This window comes from Carcharodon carcharias, chromosome 17 (genome assembly GCF_017639515.1).
Source record: "Carcharodon carcharias isolate sCarCar2 chromosome 17, sCarCar2.pri, whole genome shotgun sequence".
Taxonomy (NCBI): Eukaryota; Metazoa; Chordata; class Chondrichthyes; order Lamniformes; family Lamnidae; genus Carcharodon; species Carcharodon carcharias.
The window spans coordinates 22,514,118-22,542,062 of record NC_054483.1 but is presented as its reverse complement, the minus strand read 5'-3'; the positions used below and the strand labels follow the sequence as shown (position 1 = coordinate 22,542,062).

Below are 27,945 nucleotides of genomic sequence, written 5' to 3'. Positions count from 1 at the left end.
AATATAGCCCTAATGTTTCCTTTTTCATGAAATGCTGACAGACTTTGGTGCTGCTTTCCAGGAGATGAACCACTTTACAAGGGGGAAAATACAAACCTGGGGCCACTGATGAACAAAATCAAGCAACTTTGGGGTGTTGGAGGCAATTTAGTCAAGACATTTAACTGTGGCACTGAAGTGTACCAGACCAGCTGTGTGTGCTAGCTTTGTGCATTTTTTAAATAATTACAGAGTTTATACAAAGGGATGGACACAGTGCAATCACTGTTACAAAGCCATGAAAGTTCTAAGACCATATCCTGCTCCCAAGAGGAAATGGAGCATGACCGTCATGACTTGTAGGAAAAAAATGGCAAATTAAGCCAATTAACATCCATTAAACAAATGCTAAATTCTAATGGTTATCTTTGACAGAGCTCCAAGAAATAGCGTTGAATAAAACCAGAAAACCTAACTTGGGTTCTGCGACTAAACGGATGGTGTGCTGATCAATTCAGTTATCAAGTGAAGTTGGTTGGAAAACAAGTGTAGGTGCTCCGAATCTGAAATAAAAACAAAATACGCTGGCAACACTCAGCAGCTCAGACAAATGTTAGGCAGCCTGACCTGTTGAGGCTTTGCAGCATTTTTTATTTTCTGTTTTATATTAATTATGCGGGCCCCTGTGCTGAAGGCATCACATAAGAAAGCAGCACCAATCACCCAGTGTGCTCACTAAACCCTCCACATCGATTAGACAAGGCATAAAAGTTCAACTGAGGTTGAATACTCGACCTAAGCCTTTGCTTTCTGATTCCGTTGATTTGTCATCCATCTTAAAATCAGCTGGAAGTGCAAAATTAAAGAATAAAAGTAAAACACGACCAGAAATAAAGCACGGAATGGATATTTTAATTTTTTGCAAGCAAGAACACTGCTAAGGTACTAGTCATGCTGAGGCAGAACATGGAAGGGCAACTCCATGATGGGGTATCTACCATTGTTGGGGAAGGCTTTGCTTTGGATCTTTCATTGAAAACAAGACAAATGTTAAAGCTGAACAATTTTTTGTTATTTTGCCTTAGTCAATAAAGCACTCCATATCTTTTGAAAAATCTTTTGGAACATAGGAGCAGGGATAGGCCATTTGGCCCCTTGAGCCTGCTCTGTCATTTAACAGATCATGGCTGATCTTCTACCTGAAGGCCATCTTCCCGCACTATGCCCATATCCCTTGATGTCACTGGTATCTAGAAACTTATCGACCTCTGCTTTGAAAATGACTCCGCCTCCACAGCCCTCTTGGGGGGGGGGGGGGAGAATTCCACAGGTTCACTGCCCTCTGACTGGAGAAATTGCTCCTCACGTCTGTTCTAAATGGCCTACCTCTTATTCTGAGAGTGTCCCCACCCCCTTGTTCTAGACCCCACCCCCTTCACAACCAGGAGAAACATTCTTCCTGCATCCACCCTGTCGAGCCTTCTCAGAATTTTGTACACTTCAATGAGATCGCCCCTCATTCAATAATCAAAAGCATACTACTCCATCAAAATTCTTGAGACTCGTTTGATTTTTGAAAAGCATGCTGAATGACGCAGCATGGAGCTTCTTCATGACCATCCACTCCTATAACCGGCTTATATCTAGATATAATTGACCATGCAGCGTTTTGGAATGGACACATTCACCAGTCTGTATTAACAACTCATAAAACTACTGGACAGCTCAAAGTCATTTCTAGGTGAGCATAATTTTTCATGTAGAACACATTAAATCCACATGTTCAGGTTATTTTGTGAATGTATATGCTGCATAATTTTTATGCAATATTTGATGAATACATGAACCTTTATTCACCTGCTTTGCATTTAGCATGATTTAGTTTGAAGTGTAAAGCAGCAACACCAATCTCCAGAGTTAGAAAACCAGTTTCAACACTTCACAAAAACACCAAGTGCCCTCTAGACAGTATGCTTGGTCCTTTTTTTGATGATTGAAAACTTATGTCCTTTTTTTCTGCATCCAAGGTCCATCAAACTTTGCAGAGTCATGCTGCAGGACATTTGTGTGTGTGCTGCCAACATAGAATAGCCATCCTTGACAGCAACATGGTCATTAAGTGTCAGAAGGCTACTTGACATTCAGGATCTCGTGAAAACCTAATCTCACCTCCATTTACGATCACACCGGCACTTGTCCATAGCCACAGAGAGCAGAAACCATGGCTGATTTGTCCCCTCGTGGGTTAGGGACATTGAGGCAACTTGTCACGCCCTATTACCTCTTACAGCCAAGTCAATTAATTCAGCACGGACCTAGGATAAAAATCGAGCATTTCCTGATCTCGATGGCTTAGTGCCAGATCATATGGCACGTGTGGACCACTCGGCCAACATGGGAACCCAATTCCTCCATTTTTATCTGTTTACCTCTTAGAACCGCAGGCCGGGTCCCACCTCCACATAAGATGACCTGTTCTTCGGCTTGGATCAATGCTATTCCAAGTCAGCTAGGATGTGCCACCAGTAAGAAGATAATTCCTCTCTTTATTTTCCCTCTCCAGCTCATCATCTGCTTGGCACTTTACAACAGTCATGAGGTTGAGAATGGCAAGTCAAAGACATTTCCCGTCACCCTGATGCAGCTTGCATCAGGCCACTAACATCAGTAAACTTTATGGCTGAAAATGCCTCTCAATGTCACACCATCTACCTTTGAACATGATGCAAGAGTGAATCAAATTACAATTAAGCCATGATGGCTGGTGGGCTGACCAGCATCCTGCTGTGCCAAAAAGTTCTATGATTTCATCCCATCACACACCAAAGTATGTGGTAAAAATCATGCCTCAAATTAAATATCTATCTTTAAATAATGTATATAAGGTGAATGACAAAAGAGCCAGAGGTGACATGACAAAAGACTTTGTTATGAAGTGAGTGGTTAGGATCTAAAAGGCACTGCCTGAGCGTGTCGTGGTGACAGACTCACTCAAGTCTTCAAAAGGGAATTGGATAGTTATCTGAAGAGGATAACACTGCAGGGCTAGGGGAAAAGGGCAGGGGAGTGGGACGGAGTCCCTCTTGGAGAGAGCCGGAATGGATACAATGGGCCTAAAGGCCTCCTCGATGCTGTAACCATTCTATGATTCATATTTGACACGTTATTAAAAACAATGTTCACATTCTGAATTTCAGTTATCAGAGATTGCTCTGGCCGGATACTTAGTTGCGGGACATCAATGCTCAGGATTCCAACACAACACTTTTCAATTCCAGGCAAACTATGGTTAGAGAAATGCCAAGTGGGACTGGACAAATCCACAAAGGTTTGAAGGAAATTGCCCTAATCCACCTTTAAAGCAGAGTTTGCTAGCTGCATACAGGATTTGCTGTGCCTGTCCTGGCTCACAGCAAGGTATTGTGTGGAGCATGTTGAAACCAGGATGCAGCCACAGAAAACAAAGAAAGCACCTTTGATTAAAATAAGGATATTCCACTTATTAAAGGCGAGGCTGGTCTCTGAATTACGCCATGGGTCTGATGAGGAGAATAACAGGATCTCCTAACGAGACATGGTTCACATCCTTCGGATTGCGAATGAAGTCCCTTACCTGAGCGATACAGTACAGGGATGTGGTCAGTGGATAGTCTGTGCTCACTTCTCACACCTATCAGCAGGGGGCCCCCACGCCTGAAAACAGGAAAGAAATAGATCAGCTTTTATTCTTGATAATTGAGTAGGGAAAAAGAACGTGGGACATGTCATGAAAATATAATAATTCCAATATTATTGTGATTTATTGTAAACGTAGGTTAATAGTGGGGTTTAGATTAGCTTCTCTGTGGGGGATTTAACTGAATTGGGGGCAGCTGGTATGAAGTTTTTGAGGTATCAAAAGGGAAGTTAGGTTTGAAATGCTAAATATGTAAACATGGCTGAAGTTTTAAAATGAGAGGTGTGAGGAACATTTGCATTTTTAGATAAATTAGGTGAGTTTGAATTTTAAAGAGAAGGTACCCAAATGAAGTTAAGCCAAACTGTGTTCATTTTTCCCAAAGGTTACTGATAATATGAGTACAATGAAAGATTTATGTTATGAGAAAAATAAATTAGCAAAGACATATTGGAACAATGGAATTTATATTACAAGGGACAAACATATATAAAGGAGATGAGGTTATGTGTAAGGGGGGAATTATTCTCAAATCTAAAACAAGTGTGAAAAGCCTCCAGCATATACGCATCAAGACAAAAACAGAATTACTTGGAAAAACTCAGCAGGTCTGGCAGCATCGGCGGAGAAGAAGAGTTGACATTTCGAGTCCTCATGACCCTTTGACAGAACTGAATGAATGTTAGAAGAGGGGTGAAATATATGCTGGTTTAAGGTGGGGGTGGGGGTGGGGTGAAGAGAAGTGGGGGGGGGGGTGTGGTTGTAGGGACAAGCAAGCAGTGATAGGAGCAGATAATCAAAAGATGTCACAGACAATGGAACAAAGAAGTGTTGAAGGTGGTGATATTATCTAAACGAATGTGCTAATTAAGAATGGATGGTAGGGCACTCAAGGTACAGCTCTAGTGGGGGTGGGGTGGAAAGACTAGCCTGGCATACAAGATTTAAAAATAATGGAAATAGGTGGGAAAAGAAAAATCTATATAAATTATTGGAAAAAAACAAAAGGAAGGGGGAAGAAACAGAAAGGGGTGGGGATGGAGGAGGGAGTTCAAGATCTAAAGTTGTTGAATTCAATATTCAGTCCGGAAGGCTGTAAAGTGCCTAGTCGGAAGATGAGGTGCTGTTCCTCCAGTTTGCGTTGGAGGAACAGCACCTCATCTTCCGACTAGGCACTTTATAGCCTTCCGGACTGAATATTGAATTCAACAACTTTAGATCTTGAACTCCCTCCTTCATCCCCACCCCCTTTCCATTTCTTCCCCCTTCCTTTTGTTTTTCCAATAATTTATATAGATTTTTCTTTTCCTAACTATTTCCATTATTTTTGAATCTTGTATGCCCTGCTAGTCTTTCCACCCCACCCCCATTAGAGCTGTACCTTGAGTGCCCTGCTATCCATTCTTAATTAGCACATTCATTTAGATAATATCACCACCTTCAACACCTCTTTGTAACATTATCTCTGAATTCTTTTGATTATCTGCTATCACTGCTTGCTTGTCCCTATAACCACACCACCCCCCTCCACTTCTCTTCCCCCCACCACCTTAAACCAGCATATATTTCACCCCTCTTCTAACATTCAATCAGTTCTGTCGAAGGGTCATGAGGACTTGAAACGTCAACTCTTTTCTTCTCCGCCGATGCTGCCAAACCTGCTGAGTTTTTTCCAAGTAATTCTGTTTTTGTTTTGGATTTCCAGCATCCGCAGTTTTTTGTTTTTATATATGCATCAAGATGCTGTCCATAGGAACCAAAGCCGAAGCTAAGAAAACTCACTGAATATCACTGTCCAGGGTATTGTGTGCTTTGCTTGGGTCTGTTTAATTCTATTTGTTTACTGTTGCCTTAACTAGGAGTCAGATTTATTAGGGGATTTAGGAGTTATTATAGCAGTAATTTGTAGACCGATGTGCTTAAAATCTTTTCTTCAATTAATAAATGTTTAATTTAGTTTGTAAAAAAACTAAGACTTGGTGAACTAATTACTACTGAATTCAAGGCATGCATCTTGAAATAAAATACAAATTGCAAAACAGTTGTGCCAGCGGTTTCAAGTTTCCATCTGGGATTTGAGCAGCTCGGCATTTATCATCCGCTGTGCCATAAGTAGGCCATACAGCCGCTCAAGCCCATTCCACCTTTTAATGAGATAATGCTGCTTTGAATAACTCCATGTATCCAAGTATGTCACAGTGGGAAGGTCAGAATGTAACACTTGCACTGTGTGAGGATGAGGACCACGCCACACCATAGGAATGAACTCTTGTTGCTGGGCCCAGTGGTCAAAGAGCAAATGTCATAGCTTCAATCATAGAAGAACAAGCTTTATATTCCAACAAAAAAATAAATGTATACAATTCTATATGACAAGCCACAACATTAGGGAACTGCATCATGCATAATGAAATACAGAGAACATCATCCATGTCCTTCGCTAACCTGTAAATACATGAATCATGCAAATAAATATCAGTACTAGCACAGCATTTCATGACCAACAAAGTCTAAGGAAACAGTAGTATTTCCAATGTTTCACAATCACATGCTGTGCATTATTTTGAAATTATAAGGGAAAAATGGCATGTGAACTTAATTTGAACTGAACAGAGATGATTAGAGTGGCACAAATTAGGCAAAGGAGACTCTCCAGCCTCTCATTCAGCTATGCTGGGGCTTCAGATAGTTCCAGCAACATTAAAATGCATCCTTTGAATTAAATGCAGAGAGAAGTTAGTTTAATGGTGGAAGGCTTCAACTAGAATCTTACCATTGACCTGTTGACCCCAAAGAAAAACACAGGGCAAAGGCTTTAGTCAAACAAAGGCTCCTTCATTGTTAGCCTCGTTAATTAAGTACAGATGCATTTCTGAAGCTTTAATTAGAACATTAACTTCGATAGAAAATGGCTATTGGTTAGACTGCCTCAAGTGATGCTTTAATTCTGATGAATGCAAGAGTTTAAGAAGTGGCTTTTGATCTTAAGATAGCAAAAAGTTTAAGCTATCAATAAAGAGGCCCAAAGATGACAAACACAGGAGAAAGCGTGGCGAAATCCTGATATATAAAGGTGCGAAACTCTCACGAGTTTCACAATTTCTAAACAAAAATCAAGCCTGACACGGTGTCACGACGGAACTTTCAAATCTCGGCATTCCTTTCCTACTATCAGTCAGATTAACAGTTAAGGTCAGGGCCCGGGGGTGGAGGTGGGAGGCCACTTTCTCGGCTGCACAGAGGATGAAAAGTTATCAATGAGGAGAGGATGAATTTCCCTCCCAGTCTATAATTTTCTTTCCTAATACAATGCTAACAGATAAGATTGAATAAGTTTTTGCAAAAACATTTTCACCTGCATCAATCTAGTTTGTGGAACGAGCTCTGACCTGTTAAGAGATTAAAATAAACCACTAATGAGGTTTGTGAACCAACTGTCAATCTACATTGGCTTATGCTTGAAAAAACAAACCCATGATTTATATATAAAGTCTTTGGACTTTTAAGAGTTTGAATCTTGATTTAAGAGGCATTGAGGCTAACATGATCTAAGTAGAACTGTGGAACAAACAGTGAACTCACCCGAATAAATCAGTTGAAGCACATAAGAGTTTATGTTCTCAACAAAAAAATACAAAAAAAACTTTTTATTCTCGTAGTAAATAGCAAATCACGATCAAAATCATTTTTCTGGAATGCAAACTTTTCTAAGCCCACAATTTTCTTAGCAGATAGTTAATACAGCTAAATAGCAATGTTCGATTTTGTTTTGTGCAAGGATGACTTTTGGGTTCTGTACATCACATCCAGGGCTGGCAAGGGGATAACCTAATTTCAGAAACTAAAACAAAAAGGGTAACTTGCCTAAATTGTACCAAATGTCTTTGTACTATCATCACGCACTTGAATAGCAAGTTTTTAATTACTACCCATCCGCTTGCTACATAGAGAAATTGCCAAGAAATGTTTGATATTGACTATTAATGCCAAGCTGTGTTGAGTCAAGCTATTGACATATTCTAATTCTGAAACCAAGCGATTATGTTATGTGATAATTATGTTAAGTCACCTGAGCTTTCCAGTAAGCAGCTGCTGCCAATATGGTACATCAAACTGTGTCATTTTTAGCCCTTGATTAGCTGAGTCAAGTACAGCGGGCCACAGCTGCTTCAACCTTTTTTCTTTCGAAAGTCTTCTCCTGACCATCGTGTTCTATGCTGCGTTTACACTACTGAGCAGACGTTCAACTCATGTTGCACTCCAATGCTTCCCACTGGTCATTCTCCAGCAACATTATCTTAAAATTTTAATTTATTGTATTGTTTCTTTGAAATTTGTCTTTTCAGTGTTTTCCCACACCAAAATCTGTAATTCATTTTCACTTCATTTCTAATCCAGTCTTCCAATTTTTTCTGCAGTGCGTTGTGCTCTATCTTCCTTAGTTTAACAGCCTAGCACTTAAGCAGAAATATTGAATTTGATTGCGTTTCAGTGTATTTAACCACTGATTGCATTCATCCTACCACCCAAACACACTTAAATGTTTTCCATTCAGTGAAGAAGCTGTTGGAAGTGCCTCCCACCACCCCACCCAAACCAGGTAAGAAAATAGCAAATATGTAATATGCAGAATCTGTCATATTACTAGTACCTTTAAGCTGCAGAGAAAATTCAAGCATGGCCATAATTTTCCAATCTACATACCTAGTACAAACAGCTTCACCTGGGTAATGGACACTCTTCAACACCAGAGCAAAAGCACCTTCCTATATGTAAAAAAAAACACGTGCTTGGGTCAGGATTAATAGCAGGCATTGCATCTAGCTCAACAAAAACCAAAAACAATAATTGGCTAAAATGGTACAGCCCTGCACTTTTCCTCTTTGCTCTTCCAAGCTTCCAAAGTGTTACACCCAAAGGGTGAAAACCAAATGATAATATCCTCTTGGGGAACTAACTGGGTTCAGCAGGAGGTTTTGGGTGGTGCTGTATATTAAAAATGTTACATAAAGTATGCTTTGTGTTCATGGCATGACAGACACAGAATCAAAGTGCGTGGAGGACATTAGAAACCTCTTTGAACAGGTCAGGGCAGCATTCCAATCGAGGGGTTCCAATCTTGTCACAAAACTCATGAGGGATGTTCAAATAGCTCACAAATATCAGATGAATCCCAGACACTGGATCAGTGCCGTGCACTCATGAAGCACTGCTGCTGAGAACTTACAATAACATGAAAACAGAGAATTTACATATGATTATTATTTTTTCCCTGCTGCAGTGCAAGCTGGTTAGTTCTACGTCAAGATTTTCCAACATCGTTCATATTTTATGCCACATGACAAAAGGATCCAGCAATCACAAATTTCATAAACGAAGACTACAGGGCCATGCTCTCTTATGTGAAATGTCCTGAATTCATTCTCAACTGTATTTTAAAACACTGCACAAGGATGCAGGACATGAACTCCCCACAGACTTGAAATGTCCACAGATAGTGTACAGCAAACGAACTGACATGGACACCAAAACAGCTGGCTTGCTCAATGAACTGACAATGCAAGTGCACTTTTCATGGCTTGCAAGACAAAGAAAATTAGTTCACAGCAATGTTTTTGACTGTTGCAACCACAGTACAATCAGTGTTAATGTTATCTTGTGATGCAGTTGCAACAATTTCAAGAGCTCCCTTCTCACAGCACACTCAAGGCCTTGAAACTGCAGAGTGGCAATCTGTACAAATTTTGAAGTCCAAAATTATAGTTTCCTGAATGTTGTTGAGTGAGTTGACTGGCCCCTTGAGTGATAAGCAAATCAAAAGATCAAGCCATTATCCTTGATTCTGGTCACTTACTTTTGAAAGGTTTAAAAACAACTGTAAAGAAAGAGGTTGCATTTCTACAGTGCTTTTCACATCCAAACAATGTACCAAAACAATTTATAGATAATGAACAATTTTTAAATGTTATGATGTATGAAAATACAGCAATAAATTTATGCATAGCAAGGTCCCACCAACAGCACTGAGAGGAATAACTAATTAATCTCCTGGAGGAACAGCACCTCATCTTCCAACTAGGCACTTTACAGCCTTCCAGACTGAATATTGAGTTCAACAATTTTAGATCATGAACTCTCCCCTGCATCCCCACCCCCTTTCCGATCCCACTCTTTTCCAGTAATTTATATAGATTTTTCTTTTCTCACTTATTTCCATTATTTTTAAATGTATTTCCATCCATTGTTTTATCTCTATCTTTTAGCCTATTTTGATTCCTTCACCCCGCCCCACTAGCGCTATCTGTACCTTGCTTGTCCTGCTTTCTACCCTTAATTCTCTACATTCCTTAGATAATATCACCACCTTCAACATCTCTTTGTCCTTTTGTCCATGACATCTTTTGGCTATCTCCACCTATCACTGGCCCTCTATCCAGCTATACCCTCCCCTCCCTTAAACCAGTTTATATTTCACCTCTGTTCTATTTTTACTTAGTTCTGTTGAAGAGTCATCCGGATTTGAAACGTGAACAGTCAGACCTGCTGAGTTTTACCAGGTATTTTTATTTTTGTTTTGTAACTAATTAATCTAGTTTAGTGCTCTTGATTGAAGGACACCAGGAGTATTCATCTGTTTCTCTTTAATGTGTCCTGCAATCTTTTAAATGCACCAGTGTAGGCAAACGAGTCTTTGGTTCAATATCTCCTCCAAAAAGACCGCACTTCTGATGAAGTATTAGTCCTTGGGTATGACACTGAAGTGTCAACCTGGATTACATGCTCTTCTTTGGAGTATGGTTTGAACTCACGCTTTTGCGTCAGAGATGAGAATGCTAACACTGAGCCAAGGTTGACAATTCGCAAAGCGATAAGTAGAACTTTTGAACCGCCAGAATGTTATTATATTTATTCGATTTTCTCAATTTAGAAAGGAGCTATTTACTATCAGTTTTGAAAGAAGTCCAATTATTGGACATTGTTTCTGGTGTTAAATTTCTCTGTACAATATACCCGCTGCATTACCAGCAGCATATTACAATAAATTAACACCACAAGATGGAGCTTGGGGATTGTGATTAGTGACTGTGGTTATTTGAAATGGTTTCAAAGAATGATGCAGCAGACTCGCAAGACTGAATGGCCTACTCCTGTACCTAGTTATTATGTCACGTGAAATGACAAAACAGAAAAAAAAAAATGAAAAACTGAGAAAGAATGGGCAGAATGTGACAGGTTATAAGGGAGGTAGCACCACAGTAAAGATTGCCAATTTCACTGGACAACAAGGGCCATGAAACGTTAGCCCACATCTCAGGATAATTATTTTCCAAAAATAATAAAATGGCGATTTAATTTTTTTTCCCCATTTATGGGATGTGAGCTTTGCTGGAAAGGCCAGATCTATTGTCCATACCTAACCGCCTTTGTAAAGGTGGTGAAGATGAGCCGCCTTCATTAACCATTGCAGAGAGAATGTTCCAGGATTTTGACCCAGTGACGGTGAAGAAAAGGCAAATATTTCCAAGACAGGATTGTGAGTGGCCTGGCGGGGAATGTCCCATGTATCTGCTGTCCTTGTCCTTCTAGGCGGTACAGGTCACAGGCTTGGAAGGTGCTGTCGAAGGAGGCTTGGCAAGTTGCTGCAGTGCATGTTGTGGATGGTACACACTGCTGCCACTCTGCATCAGCAATGAGAGGGAATCAATGTTTCAAGTGGTAGACAGGGTACTGCTTCAAACCGGCTGCTTTGTCCTGGATGGTGTCAAGCTTCTTGTGGGTTGTTGGAGTTGCACTTTGCCAGCCAAGCGGAGAGTATTCCATCACACTCCTGACTAGTGCCTTGTCGATGGTGGACAGGCTGTGGAGAGTCAGGAGGCGAGTTACTCACTGCAGAATTCCTGTCTCTGGTTTGCTCTTGTAGCCACAGTATTTATGTGGCTGGTCCAGTTCAGTTTCTGATCACTGGTAACCCCTAGAATGTTGATGTTGGGGGAATTCAGCAATGGTAACGCTGTTGAAAGTCAAGGGAAAATAATAAGATTCTCTCTTGTTGGAGATGGTCACTTTCTGGCACTACTGTGGCACAAATGCTACTTGCCACTTCAGTTGCGTTTATTGACTGAGAATGTATACAAATTCCTTAAGGGCACAAGTTCCTTAAGCACAGTGGTAATATTTCTAGACAAGTAACCCAGAGACCTGAATGTTGTCCAGGTTTTGCTGCACATGGGTAAGGACTGCTTTAGTGACTGAGAAGTTGCAATTAATACTGAAAAACTATATAATCATCAATGAACATCCCCACTTCTGGCCTGATGTTGAAGATAAAGATTGCAAGAGAAAGCCAATGACAGTGAGACAAAGAGAAGGCAATGGGAGGAATTGGTAAATAAAAAAAGATGTAAGTAGAGAAATAAGTATTTAAAAAGCTTTTAATCTGTGAACAATGGTGCAGGAAAGAAAGTTGGAACTAAGTTTGCCAGAAGGTGCTAGAAGTGTCAAAAGACCATAGTTATTTTAGAACACTTGGTTTGAAAAGCAGGGGTTATGTAAACAGAAAATCGTAACCGAGCTAAATAAAGGTCTAAATTAATTCATATTAGGAAGTATGATACAGGGTTATTTGCTCCATATTTGGGAGATCTGGAAGGATAGTTAGATGCATCTTTTTTCGAAACTACAAAAGAAAAATTCAGTTTAACACATTACCAGTTGCTGAATGACTCTCTCCACTAGGGTGGCAAAGCTGATGTCATCACTCTCGCGGTTGTCGTACATGTACTTGACCAGCTTTGCAATTGATTCAGTGTCAGTGTCGGACTCAAACTCATAACCTTTGCTTTCCTGTAAGAAAGAGAGAGTTGCCAGAAGAGAAGCTGATTCAAATGCTCACCATCAACAACCCTGCCAATGGAGACTGCAAACAGCCTGCATATACTCGATTATCATTGCATCCTTGCTGGCTATTGCAGGGCTTGTTGTCCAAATTAAAACACGAGTCAATAAACACAGCTTACTGGTCAGTGTGGTACAATGCAACATCAACTGAGGGAGAATGACCAGAGGGCAATCCCCTCTCTGCTCAGTTCTTAATCTGGGCTCTGCCGCAACAGGTAATGTCAAGTGAAGGCCAAATGTAGAGTGAGGATTAGGAGCCATACTGCTGCCTGGATGTTGTGATAGACATGGTAATAATTGTACTAAGATCCTGGGAAGGTCACTTCCATCCATCATCTAAGCAGCAAGGTGGAGTGTGAACTACCAAGTTCTTCATGTAGTGTTTAAGTGTGGAATCCACTTCGGTTTCTGTTGAGGAAATTGGTGCCTATGGTAATGGAAAATGGTTAGCACTGTTTGCCCAATACAAGCAGTTACGTGGGATAAGTGGGAACAGACTAAGTGGTGGGAGCTAGGATGTTTTATTTCTGTTTGTTGTTGGGGCATGCGTTTCGCTGGCAAGGCCCATCCTTAATTGCATTTGAGCAGACGGCCGTGAGCCATCAACAATGAGCAGCACGTGAGGCCACTTCTGAGCTGGTTAAGAGTCAATACAGGTTGCTGTGGGTCTGGAGTCACATGTGGGCCAGGCCGGGCAAGCATGGCAGATCTCCTATCCTGAAGGACATCAGTAAACCGGGTGGTTTTTTTGACGACAATCTGGTAGTTTCACAATTATTTATGAGGCGAGCACTTCATTGCAGATTTATTTTAAATTATTTTTCTGTCAGATTGTTTTAAATTGAAAATACCCACAGCTGCTGTGGTGGGATTCAAGCTCACGGGCAGAATTTTTCCCTCAACGGACAGGCCCGTGGCTGACCTGACCAGGAGAAAAATAGTGCGAGATGACGTGGGGCAAGTGTCCCGACATCATCACGCACTCTTACGATGTTTAACTTGGTGAGCACACGCGAGAGGCAGCAGCGTGCCCGCCGACAATTAAGAGGCCTATTAAGGCCCTGAATCATAATTAATTGGAATTTTTCGCTGCCTGCCCAACCGTTTGATTGGCGGGCGGGCGAATAGGCCAAGTGGTCTTTGCATTTTTTGCGGAACCTCGTCCACGGGCGGGGTGAGGTTTCAACCAGTGATTAAAAAAAAACTTCTGAAACTCATCAGCCAAGGCAGTGCTGAGCTTTACAGCACACGATTCACTCTGCCTGGCCGTTAATTGGCCAGCCAGCGTGAAACTGTGGTCGGGGGCCAGACCGTGGACGGCAGTCAGTTTCATGGGTGCTCCAGGGCCCGCCTGATGAGGCAAAAATTCTGCCCTAGGTCTGCGAAGCACGAGTCCAGGCCTCTGGGTTACTTGTCCAGTAACATTATCACTATGCTACTGTCCCCTTAACGAATTTATACTCGCTTTCAGCCGATAAAAGCAACTAAAGCCATGCTTGCAAGTAATAATTTTATATATACGCACCAGGAATTTCCTCAGGTCTTTGTAGTTTGTAATGATGCCATTGTGAATAACAACGAACTCTGAAAATGAAGAATACATCATCATGCTAACATAGCTGTTTCTGTTGGCTTCATTATATTAACAAGTTGAGGGGGAAACCACGGAATTATGGAACTGTTAGGCCAACATTTCTTCTAGGCAAATTCTTGAAATCTATTATAAAAGATATCATGATTCAGCATTTTGAGATGATTAGGGAGAGATCATTTGGGTTGGTCAAGGGTAAATCATGTTTAATTCATGTTGAATTGAACATAATGTCACTGAAGTAGACCGGGGAACATCTATGGATTTAGTTTACACGCACTGCCAGAGGTATTCAACAAAGAAAAAAAGAACTAAAATTATGGTTCATGGAACTGAAGGCAAATTATTGAATTAGTTTGGAGATGGGTTAAATGGGAGCACACAGCAGTGGTAAGGGCGTGTACTCAAGATGAAAGGAAATGACCGGTGATGACTCCCAAGTATCCGTACTGGGGCTTCAACTGTTCACTCTGTGAGTTATTTTGAAAACCCAAGAGTTATGTCATGTTTGCTAATGAGATTACAGCATGACATTATTAAGAGACAATGATAGGTTTATAGAGTGGGCGAAACTGCAACAGATGGACCACAACCCCAACCAACTGAGATTATCCTTTTTAGACCAAAAGGGATAGGTCCAAGTATTACTTAAATTGTGGAAAGCAAGGAACAGTTCAAATATATTGAAGGGGACCATGTACATGTTCACTAAAATATAGCAGTCAGCTGCAAAGAAAAGTCAACAAGGTGAATGGAAAGTTTTACTTCATAACCAAAGGACTGGAACGTAAAAGGGAGGAAGTTTTTTTTTTAAGTTAGACAAAATGTTTGTTAGACCACAACTGCAGTACTGTGGGCAATTCTGACCACAGTACCTTAGAAAAGATATACTCGCCTCAGATGAAGTGCGTCATCAGAATGTTACCAAGGTTCAGAGGGTTAAACTGTGAGAAGCGGTGACATAAACTAGGATTGCTTTCCCTGAAATATACAAACTTAAGTGCTGATTTGACAGCGGCTTTTTAGCATTTTGAATTTTTCCTGTGGGGCATATCTATGAAAAGGCAACAGGTCGTTCAGGCGATAAATTAAGAAACAGGCCTTCTGACAAAGGGCGATCAGTGTGAGAAACTCTCCCACAAAAAACAGATGCTAATTCAACTGATCACTTTAAACCTGATAGCAATAGATCTTTGCTAGCTAAGTTTACAAAAGGATGCAGCACCAAGTCAGACGGAGGAAGTTAAGATACAAATCAGCCGCGGTTTCACTGAATGACCCAACAGGCTCAAGAAGCTGAACAGCTTACCCCTGCTCCTCTGTTTCAAAATGCTGCAGATTGTTACCTGCTTCAATTTTGGGCTTGGTAGTGCAAATTCTTGGATTTTCTGTGGGAAGAGACTCTGAGCCAACACCAAATGGAAGGTAAGGCATTTTGTGCAGTCTGCCAGTTTGCATATTATGCTGCTGCTGCCACTGAATTAAGCTACACCTTTCTCTGAACCAAAAATGCAGGATGTACTTGACATTCGATAGCATTACCATGGCTAAATTCCCCACTACCAATGTCCAGGTTGGACGGGTGTGATTACCATTGACCAGAAACTGAACTGGACTAGCCATATAAATACTGTGGCTGCAAGAGCAGATCGGGGCGAGGAATCCTGCAGTGAGTAACTTCACCTCCTGACTCCACAAAGCCTGTCCTCCATCTAAAAGGTTCAAGTCAGGAATGTGATGGGAGTGCTCCCTACTTGCCAACACTACTCTAGAAGCTTGACACTAACCAGGACAAAGCAGCCCACTTATTTGGCGATCCCTCCAACATCAATGCATAGTGGCAGCAGTGTGTACCAACTGCAGAAGCTCACCAAAGCTCCTTCGTCAGCACCTTCCAAACCCACGACCACTACCATCAAGCAGGACATGGGCAGCAGACACACGGGAACACCACCTGGAAATTTCCCTCCAACCTACACACCATTCTGAGTTGGAAATATATCACCGTTCCTTCATTGTCGCTGGGTCAAAATTCTGGAACTCTCTCCCAAACAGCACTGTGGGTGTACCTACACCACATGGACTGCAGTGGTTCAAGAAGGCAACTCACCACTACCTTCTCAAAGGGAATTCATGGTGGACAATAAATGCTAGCCTAGCCAGCGAGGCCCACGTCCCATGAATGAATCAAAAAATATTTAAGCTGGCCCACCAAATGGTACCAAAATCAAGTCACTGCAGAGAAGAAGCAAGGTTTCCAACTCTGTGACAGGAAGACAACAATACGGAGCACTATAACGAGAGCAGCAGTGAGCCAAGGCAACAGTTCAACCACCACCAATTTTTCTGGTCATCAGCTACAAGCGACAAATGCTGTGTTGGCATTTTTGCGCACATGAAGCAAAATAAGGGGAAGCCTTTTATCGGCAAGTTCAAGTGAAGCAAATTCAAGGCGGTGTATTTTTTGACACTAAGTTGGGAGAGCTGCCACTTCTAACTTCTTCTCAAAAGAGAAGCTTTATGTGGTTCATGGCTTCCAAGCAGGATGGTTAAAAAAATAAATAAGTCAGGCGGGAGAAGCTGAATTAGGAAGTGGTGAATTTGAAAGTTTTCAAATAAAACCAAGAACTTGTATGTGGAACGATAAAAACTGAGTAACAAGACATCCCTTACCAAACAATGTCTGAATCCAACTTACACGACTTCCTACAAATTACATTTTCCTCAGTTAAGAGTCTGCCATGAAGAGGGCACTGTTGTGCCAGTACCATAGAAGAAGAAGTATTTGGCGATGTTTAAGGAAGGACACAGCTTCTGGTCCGAGGTTTCAGAGTACTGATGGTGACAGAAGCATGAAGCATGGTTTGAAGGGACAGAGAAACTTAATAAGACCATAAGACATAGGAGCAGAAATCGGCCCATCGAGTCTGCTCTGCCATTCAATCATGGCTGATAAGTTTCTCAACCCCATTCTCCCGCTTTCTCCCCGTAACCTTTGATCCTCTTACCAATCAAGAACCTATCTCTCTCGGTCTTAAATACACTCAATGACCTGGCCTGCCCAGCCTTCTGGGGCAATGAATTCTATAGATTCACCACTCTCTGGCTAAAGAAGTTTCTCCTCATCTCTGTTCTAAAAGGTCTTCCCTTTACTCTGAGGTTGTGCCCTCGGGTCCCAGTCTCTCTTACTAATGGAAACATCTTCCCCACATCCACTCTATCCAGGCCTTTCAGTATTTTGTAAGTTTCAATCAGATCCCCCCTCATCCTTCCAAACTCCATCGAGTATAGACTCAGAGTCCACAAATGTTCCTCATATGTTAAGCCTTTCAGTCCTGGGATCGTTCTCGTGAACCTCCTCTGGACTCTCTCCAGGGCCAGCACATCCTTCCTGAGACACAGGGCCCAAAATTGCTCACAATATTCTAAATGTGGTCTGACCAGAGCCTTATAAAACCTCAGCAGCACATCCCTGCTTTTATATTTTAGTCCTCTCGAAATAAATACCAACATTGCATTTGCCTTCCTAACTACCGACTCAACCTGCAAGTTAATCTTAAGAGAATCCTGAACTAGGACTCCCAAATCCCTTTGCACTCCAGATTTCTGAATTCTTTTCACATTTAGAAAATAGTCTATGCCTCTATTCTTCCTACCAAAGTGCATGACCTCACACTTCTCCACGTTGTTTTCCATCTGCCACTTCTTTGCCCATTCTCCTAACCTGTCCAAATCCTTCTGCAGCCTCCCCGCCTCCTCAATACTACCTGTCCCTCCACCTATCTTTGTATCATCTGCAAACTTAGCCAGGATGCCCTCAGTTCCTTCATCTAGATCATTAATGTATAAAGTAAAAAGTTGTGGTCCCAACACTGACCCCTGCGGAACTCCACCAGTCACCATCCTGAGAAGGACCCCCTTATCCCCACTCTCTGCCTCCTGCCAGAAAGCCAGTCTTCTACCCATGCTAGTACCTTGCCTCTAACACCATGGGCTCTTATCTTACTGAGCAGCCTCCTGAGCGGCACCTTGTCAAAGGCCTTCTGGAAGTCCAAGTAGATAACATCCATTGGCTCTCCTTTGTCTAACCTAATCGTTACCTCCTCAAAGAATTCTAACAGTTTTGTCAGGCATGACCTCCCCCTTGATGAAACCATGCTGATTTTGCCCTATTTTATCATGCACTTCCAAGTATTCTGAAATCTCATCCTTAATGGACTCTAAAAGCTTACCAACGACCGAAATCATGGAGTGGCTCTGGGTCTCGATACATGGTTACAGCACCGAAACTTCTCTCACCAAGATACAGAAACAATGCTGTGGTTGCATTGAAAGATATACGAAGACAAAACCAAAGCTTCCCATTTTCCCAAGCTTCTCATATTAGCTACTGCAGTTAGTGTATTGCATTCCCCAAAAGACTATTTATGAACTCAGGTCAAAACTCACCATTGTTCTTGTCAGACCGCTGTGGATGACTGTTGACTGAACTTGGGACACCATGAGTCGCCCAACGTGTGTGCGCGATGCCAAGATGCACTTCAAAATCAATGTCAAAATCTATGGAATCTTGCTCTGGAAAGGATTAGGCATTGGGACAGTCAAGATCATTGTGAACTATTTTCTGCATATATCATAAACAATTGTTTATCAGAAATTTTTTGTCCATCACCTTATTGTAATAGCCTTAAATTGTTAGAAGGAAAAGAGTAGCTAAAATGAACATTGGTCCCTAAGAAGATGAGGCTAGTGGATTAATAACGGGCTACAGGAAAAGGCAGACTTTGAACAAATATTCTGTATCTGTCTTGGAAGACACAAAAAGAATAGTAGAAAAGTAGGGGAGAAAAGGGAGGGAAGAAAATAAAACAATCAAAATCACAAGGGAAAAAGTACAAAGAAAACTCATGGGACGATAGGCTGACAATCCCCTTGACCTGAATGCCTGCATTCTAGGGTCTCAAAAGAAGTGGCTGCAGAGATGAGTATTTGAGTGACAGGAAACAGCGAGTAGTGGTTAATGGATGTTTCTCGGGCTGGAGAAAGGTTTGTAATGGAGATCCCCAGGCATCATCTTGAATATAATTAAGAGCAGCGGGAAGGAACAATGACAGGATATACACCATAGAATTGGGGACGGAGATCGTGGGTTTGTGATGATTTGCCAGCATTGGGTAGAAACAGCCTTCCCAGTCCTCCTCTCATATATTTCCAAGCAGCGAGTTTTAAATCTACTTTCAAAACATCAATGCATACAAGGGAAGCTATTCAGCAGATCCATCCAGAATACAGAAAAACGTGCAACCCAATCAACTCATTTAAGCATCATTTGAAAACGCCTGAGACTTTGGTTTTCACTGAACATGCTGGATGGCCATATTAAATGTTCACTGCTCTGTCGAGAACAAGGTCTTTCTGAGATCCGCTTGACTACTTGAAGGAAAAGTTGTTGGGGAATGCAGAAAGAGTCGGGCTGACTGGATTTCTCTTTGAAAGAGCTGGTGTGGACTTGATGGGCTGAATGGTCTCCTTCTGTGTTGCATTTTCTGATTGGATAAAAGGGTCATTTTTGCAATGTCATTAAACGGTCATCTTGGCCTGAAATGTTAACTCCGTTTCTCTCTGCACAAATGCTGCCAGACCTGCTGACTATTTCCAGCATTTTCCATTTTTATTCCTTTTATCTACTTTCACCTGAACTCCCTTGTTCTCAACCCTGGGCATATCCTGAAATGGTATTTCCGACTAATGTTAACTTGGCATTTTAATATCATGTACTCTGCTGTGATGTCCCTTCTTAAAGCTGAAGGATTCCTGTTTTTTCATAGATATTAACTCAAGCCTTGGTTGCAAGAGCTGGCTTTATAACTTTTTTTGCACTGCTCCCCATAGTTTGAGTGGAAGCCTAATGTCCCAGTCACCAAAAAACTAACACAAAACTAAAGGTACAGTTTGATAAGTCAGAAAATGCCCTGCAAAAGTGATGATAGAGTCAATGATTGCTTTGAAAACAGGCCAAGTCTCCTTTTGTCCTCGTGATCTTGTCAGGATACACAACTGGGAAAGAGAGAGAGGGATACCCCAATCTTGTAGTTAAAGCTGTACTATCAGCCCAGAATAGGACTTCTGCAAGATGTCAATTTTCTGTACGTCGCATGCATTGTTATGTGAACCTTCTCATCAGATGACTGCCTCAATCATTTGAAGATATCCCTGCGTCATAATTTATTTCTTTCTTCTTCTTTTGTCATGTCCAAAATCAGCTTGTGTACATTTTATTCTGGCTTTCAGATGCCATGCATCAGGAAATAATCTACTTGAGATCCTCACTAAATAATGAGAACATTTATTTTGCTAATTAGTTTTTTAATATCTGAACCTCGTCCCAGTTTGATCACCTCTAGGAGGCATAGCCGCCAGCAGTTCTTCGATGTCTTGTGCGTGTACCATCCCTCTGTGCATCAACACTGCAATTAAACTCATGCAGAGCTTTAAACCCAAGACCGATCCTGTCCTTATCTGGCATCCACATGCTGATGGTTTCTGCCAGTCGTCACTTGTTAATCATGAAAGTTAGCCTTGGGCTGCTTCTTTCTCCCTCCGTAAACTACAAGTAGAATGGGTGCTAGTGCAGTTGCAACAAGGTAACTCAACAGATACCTGTAGCTCAGCATGGTACTTTTTTGCATTGTATTGAAGTAAAGAAAAAAAAATACTTGCATTTACATAACGCTTTTCACAACCACCAGGCATTTCAAAGCACTTGACAGCCAATGAACTACTTTTGAAATGTAGTCACAGCTGTATTGTAGAAAATGTTGTCATATACGGTTCAGTACATTATTTACTTACGAATCAGGTACAGTCAGGCCATTTGGCCCCTTCAACTCTGCTCCACTATTCACTAAGATCCTGGCTGACCTGATTGTGGCCTCAGCTCCACGTTCCGCCTATCCCCTGTACTCCTAGGTTCCTGATTGACTAGGGAGTCAATCTACCTCGGCCTCAAAAATATTCAATGACACCACCTCCAATGCCCACCAGGGAAAAGAGTTCCGATGGATCACAGCTCTCAAGAAAAATTTCTTCTCATCTCCGTCTTAAATGGAATTAAAAGTCTTTTGAAACCATTGTCAATTTTTATAAAAAACCATCTGGTTCACTAATGTCCTTCAGGAAGGAAATTTGCTGCCCTTACCTGGTCTGGCCTATATATGATTCCAAATCCACAGCAATGTGGTTGAATCTGAAATGGCTTGGCGAGCCACTTAGTTTCTTTAGGGCAATTAGGGATGGGCAATAAATGCCTTATTTTTAAACTGTGTCCCCTAGCTTTAGTCTCTCCCACAAGGGGAAACATCCTTTCAGCATCCATCAAGTCCCCTCAGGATCTTGTATGTTTCAATACGATCACCTCTCATTCTTCTTTCTCAGGCCCAGGTCGAACAGTACATGATTATGGCAACTCCCAAACTAAACTAATCTTGATTCCTTTATTAAAAAGTTTTTGTTTAAGCTAAAACAGCTTTGACTCTATTATTTTGCATATGTGAGAGCGCGCAAAGGAGCTGTAACATTTAACATTTTCAGTGGCTATCTGTTGTTTTCTTCTTGGAGGTATTTTTCAACTTCTAAGAACAGACAGGCTCCCATCTCTGTGGACAAGCTGTTAGAATTGGCCACAAGGTTCGCCTGGGGATTACAACTGCTGACATCAGGAGGAGCAGGGCAATCCACTTTTGAACAAATAGGAAGGCAATCCAGCAGAAGCCCCCTTAACTCATTTAGAAGATGTCTGGATATGTGCCTCAAGTGCCGTAACCTGCAGGGCTACGAACCAAATGCGGCAAAGTGAGATGAGGCTGGGTGGCTCGCTTTTCAGCCGGCGCAGACAGGAAGGGCCAATAGAGTCTTTCTAGGACTCTATTCTGGTACTTTGTGAAGGGTGGCACTGAGGAAAAGCAACTGACAACTCAAATCAACAAAGCCTCACGTGTTTCTGCTCTGAACACTTTTTAAAATTCATTCACAGGACATAGGTATCATTGACTAGGCCAGCATTTAATGCCCATCCCTAACTGCCCTCAAGAAACTAAGTGGCTCGCCAAGCCATTTCAGATTCAACCACATTGCTGTGGATCTGGAATCATATATAGGCCAGACCAGGTAAGGGCAGCAAATTTCCTTCCTAAAGGACATTAGTGAACCAGATGGGTTTATATAAAAATTGACAATGGTTTCAAGGTCATCAAAAGACTTTTAAATCCAGACTTCTATTAGATTCAAATGCCATGGTGGGATTTGAACCCGGGTACCCAGAGCATTCCTCTGGGTCTCTGGATTACTAGTTCAGTCACAGGACCACTATGCCACCGCCTTCCCCTACACTGTTTGGTTTAATCTTGTGATTTAGTGGCTGATACCCATTCCTCAATGCTCATAATGCTGGTTCGATGCCATTTTGCATAAATCAAGCCTCCACTGAGTGTGGCAATCAGGTGTCATTCATAACCCAAAATACCTACTTTCAATTTCATCTTCCAATGCTTTGACCTTGCCACTCTTCTTGATCAGATGGATCTGATGTGCATTATTTTCCCAGTTCTTGTCATTTCCTCCATCGATTCCAACGCCTGGAGAGAAAAAAAATATTTCTGAGAATATGACAGAAAACAAACTCAAAAGTAGCTGACCCTGAAGAAATGACAGGCGGCAAACTGTAATTTATGCTCTGAACAATTCGGGAAGCCCCCAATCAACCCCTGTCCTCTCCTTCCTCCACAGTCTGCAGTACTTTTGTTTGGGATTTTCTAATTCTGGGGTAGCTCCCAGGCTGGTGAAAAGTTATGTTTCCATTCTCTCTCTTTCTTGTCATTGTTTCTGAAGTTTCCATCAAGGATGCTCCATATCAGCAAGATGTGTGTGGCTAAATTGGATTAAAGTCAGCTAGTCTGGGTGCTTTGATGTACAGTAGTTTTGAGATGTTAATTAGATAAGCGTAAGGAAGTTAAAAGGTAAAGTTTAAATTGCACTTGTTGAATAAACCGTTCAAAAGAACGAGTTAAATCTTGCAACTAGCTGGGAGACACCAAGCAATGTGTTTATATTACTGATAAAATTGGCGGAATGAAAGGATTATTGTTCGGAGAAGTACAATTAAAAGACCTAGTAATACAATGGAACATTTACATTCAAAGGGGAAGCTAGGTATAAACAGAAAGGAGTGTGTGTGTGTAGGTCAGAGGCATTTAAGATCTCACCAGCCTAAGATGACAAATGTGTCTGCAAAGGAACCTCATTTTGAATTCATAAGGTCAAATGTGCTTTGCCTGGTGTCTGTTTGAAGTCTATGGGTAACTGTTGCCTTGGTGAAGATTTACCTGGAGTGATTAATTTGGGATTTGCTTAGTGTTTAAATTAATAAATGTTTAATTTAGTTTTATATAAAAAAAACATTTCACGTCTTGATGGTCTTATTCTTGAATTCAGAACTGCATCTCAAACATACCAATTGTAAGTATAGGCTATGACAGTTGTTTAAGTTTCCCTCTGGGGTTTAAACAGCCCAGCCTTTACCAGCTGCTGTGTCATAACAGAGGGAAAAGGTGGTTGAAAAGAAAAATAAGCATTAAAAGTAGAACGCATTCACCCTAGAATGCCTTTCCCCTAAAGTGTTCTGATGTGGCAATTTGTAAAGAAATATTTCTGGCCCAAGAATCTTTTGATCGATGGGGTTACAGGGGCGAGTTGCAATGATATGTTGCTCTCCTGATCAAAACGACTGCTGGGAACTGATAGTGTGAGCCCATGTGCCATGGTGAAAACAGCAACAACAAATTGACACAGCCAGCTCTTGCACCCAAGATTGTCAAAGGGCAGGTTAAAGGGGCCAGCTGGACAACTCCTTTCCATCTCCAACAAGCAAACAAAAAATTGTGCACTTGCCAGCAGAGTCGTATCCTCTGTACTCGAGACGCTGAAGTCCCTTAATGAGAGTTTCAAGGATCTCCCTTCTTGTCCTCGGTACATGGTAGTTCAGGTAAGCAAAGATTCCTGAAACAAAAAAAACAAGGGAACATTTCAGTCTCTTATTCTCAATTGGGGACAATCAGTTCCTGCAAGAATAGAGAATCCAGTGTTGAAAGAACCAAATACAAAAAAAACTTACTTAACAAGTGAGTCCATATAAATGAAAAATAACAGAACATGAAATGCCAGGCATTCACTGACAAATTCAAGGTACTGGCACCTTATTTTATAGACAGTTTGGCCAGACTTGTGCTAATTTCCAGTCATATGACAATGTACTGAAACCTGAAAGAATTGCATTTAAGTCACGATTGGTGTCTCAGTGACATCTCAGGCTGTTTCACATACAGCAAACTACTTTTTAAAAAAAAAAACTGCTCCTCAGAAATGCAACCTCAAAAGTCAGGCAAGAAGGGCCTCCTTCTCTTAGCTCGACCAGCCAACTGAAGGAAGCCTCGCCAGTTGCGCGTCTTATACAGCAGGCACTTCCCTGATAATCATTCATCACACCTCACCTATTTTTTGGCATTTCTTCAATACCAGCACTACAATGACACAAATGAAAAGTTTTTTTTTTGCAACGTTTACTTCACAGATCTCAGCCTGAGTGCACATTTATACCTCAACTGCAGCCTTGGCATTGAGCAGTTTTCCTTCAAATTACCACTGCGATTTTGGTATCAGTTCTTGAATTAAAAGTCAGGCCTGGTGTAACTCCTCAATGAAGCAGTGGGATACTCACTTAGTTGCTTCAGGGACAAACCTGGCCTTCATGCCTGACTTACACTCCAAGTGTAGAGTAGGTTCAAAGAATTAGCACATCCATTCTAAATACGGGGCATTTGGCTTCCAACTGGCAGGCGGGATCACTGAATGTTTGAAAAGTTATTCAGTCCAAGCTATTCAGCACCAAACAGAATGGGATCTGGTTCCCGTACATCCATCCACAGCATTCACTTGGAGCTCTGTATGTACGGAACATATGGCACACTGGAACCGAAGACATGTTTGCGTGGCCTTTAAAGAATTTAAGAGCAGTTACCAGATATGAAAGAGACAAAATACTGCTTGCAAATGCTGGAATCTGAAATACATGCAGACAAGACTGTATGGAGCAAATGCAGGTTGGAGGATCACTTAGCTGAACACCTCCATTCATTCCGAAGCATGACTTTGAGCTTCCTGTTGTTTTCCACTTCAATTCTCCATCCATTTCTTACCTCAGCCTCCGACACTGTACCCGAAGCTCAATGTCGCTCCCTTTCCTGCCTCAGTACCTGCTTAAGCCCCTGTTATATCTGTAACATTTCCCAGTTCTGATGAAAAGTCAGAAACTGTTTCTCTCTCTCCACTGGTGCTGCCTGACCTGCTCACTATTTCCAACAGCATCTGTTATTAATAAAAAGTTTGCTTTAATTTAGTGTCAGGATGAAATGAGCAGAGGTCAGTTGGGTTTTGTTTCCAGTTTAATACTTGGACTGAAAACTCTGAAAAGACATTTTTTTCTAACTTGGTAATATCAAACTGGATTGTGCTGCAGCAGACTCATCTTCTGATTAAATCCATTTATAGGATATCTGACAGCATGTGACACATTGAACAGGAGGAGGCCATTTGGCCCCTTGAGCCTGCTCTGCCATTCAAGAAGATCATGGCTGATCTGAGCATGGCCTCAACTCCACTTTCCTGCCTGCTGCCCACGAACCCCCTCCCCACCCCCAAATCACCCGACTCCCTTGTAGGTCAAAAGTCTCTCCGACTCAGCCTTGAATATATTCAGCGACTTAGCCTCTACTGCTCTGTAACAATGAAGTGTCCTGTTCTCTGAAAAGTTCAGCACAGTGACTTAAACAGCTTTTTGGTCACTGAAAAGTTAGACTGCCTCATGTAGAAATCAATGTGAAACATAACCATATAAATTAAGAATGAAGTTAAAATGGCCAGTGAAGTGATGCACTATTTATGCCAGGAATTAAATGAGGGTTGACTGACAGATAAGGAGACCATTTCACAAGCTCCCAGTGGCTCCACAAAGCTGTTGTAAATACTATCACACAAAACCTAAATCAAATCCAATATACTGAAGGATATTAGCCAGCTCACTTCCTTAAAGCTGCACCTCGTACATGAGACTCCAATAGAAAGGTAATCATTAAGACCAGCATTGCACAACTGAAATTTCATTGCAATGCACCAACTCCAGCCTTGTTTTATTGCTGAACATAAGTGTGCTGACATCCAGCAAATACAGTGGCAAAGATACTTCTACAAAACAGCTAAGTGACAAGCAAATTCTGCATTCGAGGTATCAAACCCAAAATTAATTAAAGCAAACAAGGGCTGGTTGTCTGGTTTGGAGGCCATTTGATAAACATCCACAAGGTACATATGGGAGTCAATTTCTCTTGGCTGTGAAAGTTAGAACATGGAGACCTTGGCATCGTACTAGTTTTAATCATTATATACACTTACACGGGACTCCACCAAATCACTGGGGTTTAATGCCCCACGTTCTTTTCAAATTGAAGTGAACTGATTTTTTTCACTGCTTAAGTTATGGTTGCAGCTCTGGGGCTGCCTTGCAAGCAGCAGTAAGTAACATCAAGACACTGGAGGAAGAACACACAAATATGACTGGCAGCCAGCGTTGCTGCAGGGAGTGGAGTGATATGTATATGCTCCAACACTCTACTCTCAGTCATGCTACAGAGGAGAGGCACTGGGTGGTGCTTGGAAGGCACGGAGTTGAGGCTGAAGTTTTCATAGGGGAGGCACCAAATGGACGTTGATCCTCCCCTCCGCTAAGCTCCCCTCTGCTAAGCAAGCTTGTGAAGAGACTGCTCAATTCCTGCCAAGGGATGGAGGAATGACTTGGGAAGAAAAACAGGGAACTTTGCTCTGAAAATAAAGAAAATCATTTTCTGGAGCTCTCCAATTTAATCAGCAGCACATTTCATTTTCCTATTTGAGTTTAACTGTCACATTTCACAAACAAAAACATTTGTACAATCCCGACATTATCAAGGCCAGCTCTTCTGCTGGAAATTCACTTTCGAGTTTCCAATTCCTGGTTCTGTTTCCAAAAAGTAAAAAATGTTGCATTTTTTTTTTTACATCTTCCAATATCCTGAAAGGATAGGTTTATATATAATTTAACTGAAATATTTTTTAGTGTTCAGGGAGAATCATAATCTAAGTTAGCAGAAAATAGAAGTTGGACGATCAGCACCGTAAGACAGAAAGTATAGTTAGTATTTCAAGTCAAATTTCTTCATCAGTGATTGACATGAAGGATTGCTTGAAAATGGAGGAGATTTCAGGAATGGGATGGTAACTGACATATTGCTAATACCACTTTCTATCCAGGCTAAAACTGGATTTTACCTTCATTTCACTCAAGTACAATCCACTAGCTCAAGACTTTTGTATTATAATACAATTCCATGGCTGGTTAGTCTAAGCCTTATCATTTGATTTACACACGAACAATTTGGATTTATATAGCAAGTTTACACAACAATATGGTCTAAGGTACTTCACAGGAGCACTCTATTATTCCGATTTCAAACCAGTCAAGTATGGAACAAGACACCACTACTTCTCTTGATAATAGGTTTAATCATGGAATGCAGCGTTACATATGTCCACTTCACAGTGACCAACCCGTGTCCCAGCAGTCTCTCATTATTATTGCTCCATGTACTTACTAAACATTGCCCCATCTTAACAACATAATTAACATACAATTCACCCAAATGAACAAAAATGGAAT

The 27,945-nt window shown here is 41.4% G+C and overlaps 1 protein-coding gene across 2 annotated transcripts in view; it reads right to left on the bottom strand.

The window, feature by feature from the left end:
• The window catches only part of LOC121290210 (glutamine--fructose-6-phosphate aminotransferase [isomerizing] 1), an 83,761-nt gene that overhangs the window by 41,912 nt on the left and 13,904 nt on the right, over positions 1-27,945 (bottom strand). Inside the window, exons 2-9 of one of the 2 annotated variants that reach the window (XM_041210497.1) lie at positions 24,090-24,197; positions 22,670-22,777; positions 18,594-18,719; positions 14,079-14,137; positions 12,365-12,499; positions 8,360-8,421; positions 3,593-3,672; positions 775-825 (exon numbers count right to left, since the gene is read on the bottom strand). In XM_041210497.1, the coding sequence (XP_041066431.1) occupies positions 775-825; positions 3,593-3,672; positions 8,360-8,421; positions 12,365-12,499; positions 14,079-14,137; positions 18,594-18,719; positions 22,670-22,777; positions 24,090-24,197 (729 nt within the window). The remainder of the gene's footprint in view (positions 1-774; positions 826-3,592; positions 3,673-8,359; positions 8,422-12,364; positions 12,500-14,078; positions 14,138-18,593; positions 18,720-22,669; positions 22,778-24,089; positions 24,198-27,945) is intronic. The other variant, XM_041210499.1, reaches the window with a different exon arrangement.